The sequence below is a fragment of the Sinocyclocheilus rhinocerous genome, unplaced genomic scaffold (assembly GCF_001515625.1).
Source record: "Sinocyclocheilus rhinocerous isolate Xijiao unplaced genomic scaffold, SAMN03320098_v1.1 scaffold33, whole genome shotgun sequence".
In the NCBI taxonomy this organism is placed as follows: domain Eukaryota; kingdom Metazoa; phylum Chordata; class Actinopteri; order Cypriniformes; family Cyprinidae; genus Sinocyclocheilus; species Sinocyclocheilus rhinocerous.
Genome location: NW_015657591.1, coordinates 31,531 through 41,595, shown reverse-complemented (window position 1 = coordinate 41,595; position 10,065 = coordinate 31,531). Strand labels below are relative to the sequence as shown.

General features: G+C 38.3%; 1 protein-coding gene across 1 annotated transcript in view; it reads left to right on the top strand.

Annotated features, from left to right (window-relative positions):
* Positions 1-7,632, top strand: part of LOC107721400 (nuclear pore complex protein Nup98-Nup96-like) — a 20,462-nt gene extending 12,830 nt beyond the window's left edge. Inside the window, 12 exon segments of the mRNA XM_016529396.1 lie at positions 1-318; positions 702-923; positions 1,021-1,253; positions 1,694-1,963; positions 2,063-2,220; positions 2,310-2,450; positions 4,239-4,393; positions 4,496-4,717; positions 4,823-5,064; positions 5,735-5,889; positions 5,980-6,091; positions 6,272-7,632. The exon segment at positions 1-318 is cut by the window's left edge and continues 38 nt beyond it. Coding sequence (XP_016384882.1) covers positions 1-318; positions 702-923; positions 1,021-1,253; positions 1,694-1,963; positions 2,063-2,220; positions 2,310-2,450; positions 4,239-4,393; positions 4,496-4,717; positions 4,823-5,064; positions 5,735-5,889; positions 5,980-6,091; positions 6,272-6,474 — 2,431 coding nt within the window. The 3' untranslated portion in view covers positions 6,475-7,632.
* The last annotated feature ends 2,433 nt before the right edge of the window (positions 7,633-10,065 follow it).

Here is a 10,065-nt window from a genome sequence, read left to right as displayed (position 1 = left end):
TGTGTGTGTGTGTGTTATATATATATATATATATATATATATATATATAAAATACAATTTACATACTTGTGGGAAGTATACTTCTTGAAAACATGTCTGATATTGTGGCTTTTCTATCACAGTTGGAGCCCTTTTACAAACCAAATTCACCTCAGGAGGAGGACTTTTTTCCCAGTTTCCAGAGGCTCCTTTTAGTGGAATACCTCAGAAGCTTAGCAAGTCACTAGCATCAGAATCTCCATGGCCATCATTGGGTCCTTCCTTCCTGTTGCCGGCCCCTCCTCCAGAACCTACTCTTCGAACTGTGGGGGCCCGCAGGCTAGGGGGGCCCTGAGGAGGAGCCAGTGTCTGCATCGAGTCAGATTGCTTCCTCAATGGGCATCAACCCTCATACCTTACAGGTAGCGTGTGTGTAATTAAGTCATAGATTAGAAACGAGTCACATTCTGTTGTTTTAATTAATGTTGATTTGTTTTCTATACAGATCATGAAGGCCTCTCTCTTTGCAGACGATGATGAATGTGACTTGTTTCAAGAGCATGGTTCTTCAAAGCTCATACAGGATGTGGCTTCCCCCAAAGTCTTGCTTTCTGGAAGCTTAGCAAGTCACTAGCATCAGAATCTCCATGGCCTTTGGGTCCTTCCTTTCTGTTGCCGGCCCCTCCCCCAGAACCTACTCTTCGAACTGTGGGGGCCCGCAGGCTAGGGGGGCCAGTCCCTCTGGAGAGCTCCATAACTCTAGGAAAAGGCCATCTGCTGATGGATGCTGCTTTGTTCAGAGGGCGATCTTTCAGAGTTGGCTGGGGTCCCAACTGGACACTGGTGCACTGTGGAGATCAACTTAGTGTCACAGAGGCAATTAAGGAGCAGTCGGCAGAGATCATGGGATTTGGCTTCTTACCCAAACCTACCAAAAGCAAACCGTAAGTTTAGCTTCTTCATAGTTTATCAGTGCAAACAACGCACAACTAAAATGTAGCAGAATTTTTCTCAATTTTTCCTTTTGTTTCATCATACTAGGATCACTGAAAGTCCATTTAAAGTGCGTATGGAGCAGGTGGTCGGCCTGGAGCCCAAACAGTCAGCAGAGAGCCTTGCTCTGTATCACAGACCACTGGAGATCGGTCTAAAGCACAGCACAATCAACACAGAGGACTACTGTCCCTTCATCCAGCCAGCAAAAGGAGTGGATGCTCTGCATGGTTATGCAGAGTGGATTATGGAAGTCAACAAAGATATAGGAGGAGGTGATGGTATGCAGTGCTTTCTTGTTGTTTTCTTCTTCCTTTCTCAGGAGGATTTATCAATCTATAATCATTTACTCACTCTCAGGTTGTTCCAAACCTTGATATTTTGAAGATTATAGTTAACCAAGCAGTTATTGGACCCCATTGACTTCCATAGTATGGAAAAAAAATATTATGGAAGTCAATGGGGACCATAACTTTTATTTCTTATATTTAGCATGTGACAGTAAAGTCATTTACAGTGCTACAGAACAGTTACATTTTTTATAAATGCTGTTCTTTTTAACTTTCTATTCACTTTTTAAATCTTACCGACCTTAAACCTTTAGACAGTTATGTTTGTGTATATATACAATTCTTAATAGATGTTAAATAATTTTAAAATTTAAATTTAAATAAATGAATATGCATATTATATATTAAATCCGTTTGATTTTCTACATTAGCTTGTCTGGCCCATTGGCGCCAAGTTTGGACCTTGTGTGCTGCTCTTTGGGGCCGTCTTGGTGACTGGGATGTGGAGACTGAGCAATACTCCGATTACCAGCAGCAGCTTGAGAGGCGGAGGAGTTTCTCGCACTGGCTCTCTGAGTGTGCGGCTGAATGCATTGAGGAGGAGGTGGGCCGAGCCCTTCAGCGCAGCCATGCTGAGGCCATATTCAGTTACCTTACCGGCCACTGCATAAGCAAGGCCTGCAAATTGTCCCAGAAGAGTGGTGAGTGTGCACATTTTTTGCTCCTGAATGCTTAATGTCAAGTTGCATGCTGTACAACAACATTAGTGGTTCTAATAAAGATGGTGTTTGTGTGTGTAGGGGACCATCGTCTTGCTCTGTTATTGTCTCAGGCTGTTGGCTCTAAGTTTTGTAGAGATCTATTGGCTCTGCAGCTCAGTGACTGGAACAGCATGCAGACGGACTCCTTCATAGAGGAGGACAGGCTGCGAATATTTGCTTTGCTTGCAGGAAAACCAGTAAGTATACCATTAAATCTAGATGCATGTTTTTGGTGTTTACTGTTTATGATTTGAAATTGTTTTTTTTTTCTTTTTTTTTGGTAAAGGTGTGGCAGTCAACAGACAGTTGTATAAACGTGTGCTCCGAGCTTGATTGGAAGCGGTGTGTTGCTGTCCATCTCTGGTACATGCTGCCTCCCACTGCATCTGTAGCTGATGCACTCGCCAAATATGAATCTGCGTTTCGGGTACCTCATGTCACACTGTAGTTTTTTTTGTTGTTGTTGGGTGTTTTTGAAAAACTATATTAGTTTATTTGACATAATTATAAAGTTTCATAAGGAAGAATTTTTTTTCTTTAAGATTTGTAAATGATTTTGTATGAATTAACTTAAACTCACCAAGGTTAACATTTATTTGATCAAAAATGCTGTATCATTGTGAAATATTACAATAAAAAGCTGCTTTCTATTTTAATATATTTTGAAATGTAATTATGTAATGTAAGCTGCTATTTTCTGCAGCCTTTACTCGAGGCTTCGGTGTTTATGATCCTTCAGAAATCATTCTAATATGCTGATTTGAAGCTAAAGAATTTTTTTTTTGTCAATATTGGAAAAGTTGTTTAAAAGAACAGCATTTATTTGAAATAGTAAAGATGTTTGTTACAAAACCTTTCTCACTTTTGATCAATTTAATGCATTGTTGCTGATTTTTTTTCCATCAAAAACATACTGACCCTAAACTTAAGTGTTAAGGCCATTTTATACTGAGCGCGATGCAAATTGCCGACGAACAGAGCGCGAAACGATTGATCACCTTTCTGTTAATCATGCCTGCACGCTCAAGTTAGGTGGCGCCGACCAAGAATGCATTTTTCCTCAGATATGTATCTCATATATCGATTTAACCGTTGACCATTGTCTGCTGCTCAATAGCATTACATTAAGATAAATAAAGTTTAGTTCTTCACCAGAAACACAAACTATCTATAATGCTTACAAGAATACATCTTAAAATATAATTAGAGGTACAATTAGCATCGAGCTACACTTGAAAATGTATGTGGTTATTAATGTTTTTGCTTAAAGTCCACTTTAAACATCATTGAATGCTTGTAATAACTTCTGATTGTGATCTGTAGTTGATTTTGGCAGACATGCACTCTTTGTATATTTTATAATGGAATGAACACTACACCTGCTTATCATTTGTCATAAACATCCTTTATTTTAAAAATACCATTGTTATGATTATGATGATGTATTTTATGCATACAGAAAATACATCATAATCATGTCTATTTGCTTTCATATTTCATGTGTATAAAAATATTTTTCTCCATTTTTTTTTCATACGGATGGGCAGGAGATGCCTGATTGATAGGTCTAGAGTGAACGCGCTCTGACTCATATAATACTCACGCATGTGGAAGAAAACAGACAGTGCTTTTAAGATCACATAATTCAGTGGAGAATTAATAGAAATTATATTCTGTATAAATAACATGTGAGAATAAATCTGTTCCCAGATACCAATGATAACAAGAACTCCGCATCCATCCTCTCTTCTCTCTCGGGATACTCTTCTTCGGTTTTCGAAACGGCGTCACCATTCTCACCCTTTTTTGCAACAGCAGCTGCTCCGGGCACGTGATTAATCTCAAATCTAATTGGATGGCCCGTTTCATCGCAGAGCGATGGGGGAAAAAAAATCGACACACAGGATGAAAAAAAAATCCTCGCTTATACCTGGTGTGAATAGCCCCATAGGGATCTATTGTTTCGATTCAAAAGCATCATCGCGCTGAATTTTTACGTTCAGTGTGAAAAGGCCTTTAATGTTAAAAGCCCTTGTGTCAGTGACTTTTGTTTAATGTCAATGCTGTAAGAAAAATTCTAATAGAATTATGTACCATGGCAACTAGCAACAGCAAATCCGTCATGTTTCTGCACTACCTTGTTGAGAGATTCTTGATCAACTGTGTAATTATATATTTCAAAATGCTGTATTAACTGTATTTGTGTGTGTTTCAGGGTTCAGAGGAAGTGAAAAGGTATGCTTGCCCTCCTTTACCTCCTTACGTAGATGAACTCGAGTTGTTGGGTTTGGATGAAGAGATGGATGAGACTGAATCCAAAAAGCCACTCTATGACATCTGCTTCCACCTGCTCAAACTTTACAGTGACAGGTTTGTAATAGTGTCCTCTTTCTTTCCTGATTTTTAATTAATGATGGTGTCCACAGCTGTGTATTTATGCAGGCTGATTTTATCATCTTTTCCTCTCTTTAGGCACTATAGCCTACAACAGCTACTTGATCCCAGCACAGTAACTGCTGATCATCTGGACTACCGGCTGAGCTGGCACCTGTGGAATGTATTGCAGGCTCTTAACTACAACCACCTGTCCACCTCATGCCAGGGCTTGCTGCATGCCAGCTATGCTGCCCAGCTGGAGAGTGCGGGATTATGGGAGATGGCAATCTTCGTGCTGCTGCACATACCTGACTCTGGGTAAGTGTCTGCTCTGTTCGGAGTACTCATTTAGTCCTTGATAGGTTTGATAGGATCTGGATGAGTTGAGTGATTGTACATGAGATGATCTCCAACTGCTTGCAGGCGTAGAGAGAGTGCAGTGAGAGAGATGCTCAACTTGCATTGCTCCCTTGAGGAGACGGAAGAATCAATGGAGAAAGAGCAGTTTCTCACGGAAAAGTTGCTGATCCCCATCCAGTGGATCCATCAGGCCAAGGCCATCCGTGCTTGTAGAGGGGGAGACAAACGTAGTGAGGCTTTGCACCTTTTCAAGGCCGGCCATTGGAATCACTGCCATCGGCTTGTCATCCAGCACTTGGCCTCAGGTTTGAATAAACCAAAAGCACGCAAACATGCCTCTCAAAAAACATGTCACGTCTGCAGCAATGCAAGCTACACACATTCATTTTGCTGCCCAGTTCTAAACAACACATTTATGTTGTAAACATAAGCAGAACTGCAAGTGGTTTCACCACTGAGCCTTTCTTTGCTGTATCGGACAGCAAAGAAGAAACCATCAGGAAAAAACTGTAAAATGCACTGTAAATACTTTCCGTACCCACTATATATATATATACACACACACACACACACACACATATACATATACATACACAACACACACACTGTAATATATACTCTACTTCGTTTTAAAATTTGAATTAGAGACTTTTATGAAACAAAAGTAATTACTTGCCAATTGTTAAACTCAAACAGCACTTTATATTCAATAAATCTGACTGAAACTGCGTGATTTAAGCATTTTCTAGCTATGCTTTAGAGTTTGGGTTGTAACTAAATAAAATTTGGTTACCCAACTTAAAATTAGACTGTATACTTTTTGTACTTTTTATAGATTTTTTTTTCAAAGGTAATATGTAAATCTGTATTTTCTGATTGAACATTCTTTTTTTTAGTAGCTTCTGGTGAATTCTGTATGAAACTGTATGATTGTACTAACTGTACTAATTCCATCATCCTGTCTTTTTTCCTCAGACTGCATCATTAATGATAATCATAAGTACCTTCTGGAATTCCTAGAGGGGTTAGCAGTGCCAGAGCGCAGTGTTAAGATTCAGGACTGGGACACGTCTGGACGAGTCTACCTTGATTACATCCATGTCATTCAGACGCTGCAGGACATCCAACAGGTATTCTTGCTGCTCAGGATAGTATGTTGTTCAACTAGAACAAAAGTTTAAGAAACTACTAATGTGATTGTCTTCTATTTTTATCTCTAGATGGAAAGCCCAGGTTATGAGCTGGAGCGACTGCATACAGAGGTGACGTCTCTGTGCAGTAGAATAGAGCGCCTCCCTTGCTCCAAAGCAAAAGACCGACTTGCACAATCAGGTCCGAAAATCATTTGCTGTGTTTTGTGGGACCTTTATACTGCAATAATGTTGCTGTTAAGTTCATTTCAACTGCTTTCCTTGTTAATTTATGAAACTAGCTAGAAATTATGTTCCTCAGTGCCTCAAGTTTGTAACCTCATTTGATTAACATTAACCCTGCATCTCTCTTGCCTTATAGAGATGGCCAAACGTGTGGCTAACATCCTTCGGGTGGTCTTGAGTCTCCAGCAAGGTGGTGAAGGCACCCCAGATCCCCGACACATCCCTCTTTGCCAGCTTGCTCCACACATTGGACGTCTACCCATGCCAGAGGACTATGCTTTAGAGGAACTCCGCAGCCTTACTCAGTCGTACCTGCAAGAGTATGTTATCAGTCACTGAATATCAAGATAAAAGTTTCTCAATCAGTTCTGCAGAAATAACGTGAGTCTTAATTGGGTTAACCTTCAGCACTCCAATTATATGGCTGTTTCAGGCCGTGGTTGAACTTTCGATGCATATTTAGGCACAATACTTGTGAATAAAGCATTCCCTTGTGTGTTTGTGTAGGAGCTTTTCCCCCCTTTCAATCCTGTATTGTAGTTATAGAAATGAATGCGTCTTGAATAAAGTATCTCTTTGAATACACCCGTTGATTTCATCTTCCCGAGATACTCAGAGGAAAATGCCAGATTTGAGAACTTTTACATTTGTCTATTAAGTTAAAAAGTTACATTGTGATCTATCATCTGGTCCATTCAAAGATAAAATATATTGTGTTGTTTGTGTGTTTAGAGCCTACGGTGTACTCTGGCCACCAGACAATACATAAAGACTTAATGTAAACATTTTCTTTGGACTGTTCTTATTCAGTCACAGTGTCTTTAAATCTTAGTGTAACTGTGTGTATACATTTGTAAGTACAGTATTTTTATTGTTCCCATGGACTGCCTTAGTCTATAAGTTGCAAGCGTGCTTCTGTGGGTGTAAATGATAAAGGTTGCTCAACCTGGCTTGTAATGAGGTTTGGTCTTTTTCGAGGAGGTTAGCCATTTGTTATTTAAAATTAATCTCTCTTTGACACCAAAATATACGGCAACATTTAAAAATGTAAAAGTGTGGGCATATCTATTTTTGTAGGGTTTTCGACATGTTAATTGGAAAGACCTTATTGTTACAGGTTTGCCTAATGTAAAACGAAATAAATTCAGTTCTATTGATCAAAGAAGTTGATAGAAATATATTTTGAGGTTTCTAAAGTGTTCAACAATACGTGACTGGGGATTCTCTGATCTTTAATCAAAGTCAGCCTGACATCTCTTCTGATTAGGATAGGGTTTCGCTGATGCAATTACATTACAGCATTATGTGAACCCTTCATCCACTCAGGTTTTTTTTGTTTTTGTGCTACAAATGCTTCAGCCACTAGTAATGTGCTTGTCTCCTGTAATGTTTATTTTCTAAAAAACATTGTAAACATTAAACAGATTATGTTTCAGGTAATTAAGATTCTTTGAATGGGTGTTTGTGGCTGTCAGATTATTGCTGTGCATGAATGTGCTTAATTCTTTTATAAAACTATGAATAAAATAATTTTCATTTAATAAAAATCTGTGTATATATATTCTGTTTATATATAGTGAGGTCCAGAACTTTAAGACCAATCTCAAGTGTGTGTGTGTGTGAATGCAATGTTTTTCATAAATTATGTCAGCATAACCTAAGTGTGAAAAGAAAAGAAAAAAAAAATTCTCACTTTACCATACGACACATCTTTCTCTCGAGCTCGAGTAACAGTACTCTATATCTAGTACTGACACTCTTCGTCATCACTTACTGTAACTAGCTCGCGACACTTCTCTAGCCTCGCGAGTTGCGCATGGATCTTGAGCTGCCTGGTAACAATACGGTACTGAACTATGGGAATACCTGAGAAATGCTGCATCTGCTTCTATGAAACCACAGAAGACATTTTATTCCTCTTTCACGCCACAAAATGAATCCACGTGTCATTTTGGCTTCTCTACATCTGTTTACCACCACTGGTTTTATTCCAGGTAAGACTGCGCTCACTTTAATGAATGACTTTATTCAGGCATCCAGCATATTTTTCGTATTTATATGTCGACTATACCTTAATTTGAACAAGATTCAAATTAAATTTATTTATAGAACTGAGATTAATGTTTTACACTCCTTATACTGGTTATATGTGTGTTTCTTTGTATTATAGTTTTTTTTTATTGCAAATATGTGGTTGATAATTAAGTTTTTGTTTGTTTTGGTGTGTTTGTTTGGTTATTTGATAGATATATTCATGTGAATTCTTAAATATTACACTTGATAAAGATTTTAAATTAAGCATCAGTTTACACATGACCTTCCCTCCAAGATGGACATGTCCCACACTAATCTGGAACATCTGTGGATTCAACCCTAGTGACAACAGTGAACAGATGCAATTTGTGTTATATTCTCATCAACCTGATATGTTGTTCAAGGGGGTTGACCCACTGATAATTAGTGTTTACAATACAATAGGGGCATGTAGACCAGTAGTCCCAGAAGTACCCAGAATTTATTTAATTCCCTTTGGAGTTTTTTTTTTTTTTCTTTTTGTTTTTTTCCAATTATTATTAATTATGCAGCACTAGAAAACCTGTGAGTGGTTTGTGTGTATACTGGTGACTCAATTTATTAAGAATTGGTAATTTACATACTAGACATTGAGCAATTTTGCTTATTTTCAAGTCTACACATATAGGAAACTTTCTTTCTTCTTTTTTTTTTTTTAAAGAAAAATATAATAAATTTATTATTAAATTTACTATCTTAAAAGTGTGGAAGCTACCCAAATAGTAACTATATATGACCTTTGATTACAAGAATTTGATACTTTCTGCACACTTGCTCAGTTCATGCTGCAGGACAGCAGTGCTGCCAGCTGGAGATCTCACACATCCTTTTCACACCACAGCCTCCATTTTTATCTTTCATTAGAGCGCTATTTTGTCTGGCACTTGGGGTGAATTGATTTGCTGGTGAAAGCGCTGACCACACTCATCCTCAGGGAACAGGAGAGAGTAATTGAGTAAACGTGCTTTGTTCACTAGAGTTCCCCTGCTGCACTCGGTGTGGCCGTAGTTCAACTAAATATATGGGCAGCAGTTTGAAAGGTTATTGGAGCTCTCCTGTTTCTGGCACTGTTTCTGGTAAAGTCTGTTAGCAGCACTCTCATTCATCATAACTGAGGCACCAGGCTGCCCTGAGCTGGCAGCCAAATCCGATATACAGAGTACACAATACAGAGTTTATAACTTGGAACTACAGTAAAAAAAAAAAAAAGTTCATCCAAAAAGAAAATTTGTTTACTCACCATTAGGCCCTCCAAAATGTAGATGAGTTTCTTTCATCTGAACAGATCTGGAGAAATGTAGCATTACATCACTTTCTCTGATGGATCCTCTGCAGTGAAAGGGTGCAATCAGAATGAGAGTTCAAACAGCTGATAAAAACAACACAATAATCCACAAGTCACTGACATTTTCATCAATTAACATCTTGTGAAGTAAAAATTTACATGTTTGTAACATCCATTCTTTTAATTTTTAAACGTTGCTGGGTTCTAGCCAAAATGTGGGTCCATAGTTCATAAAAATGTTTCCTCACTGAAGAAGTCCATCCCCTGTTCTCCTCTCACATCAAAATCCACTGACATATTTGTTTAGAACTAGTACTGCTTGTAAACAGTGCTTGATCTGTGCATTTTTTTCTCCTGATTTAGACAAGACTACTTTTTTACAGGAGAAAATAATATATATATATATATATATATGTGCGTGTGTGTGTGTGTGTGTGTGTGTATACATATATATATATTAGGGATGCACCGATACCTCTTTTTCCAGTACTCGCCCGATACCGATACTTTTATTTTTGGTACTTGCCGATACCGATGCCGATACCTATATTTTTATTACATTTGTAAATTTT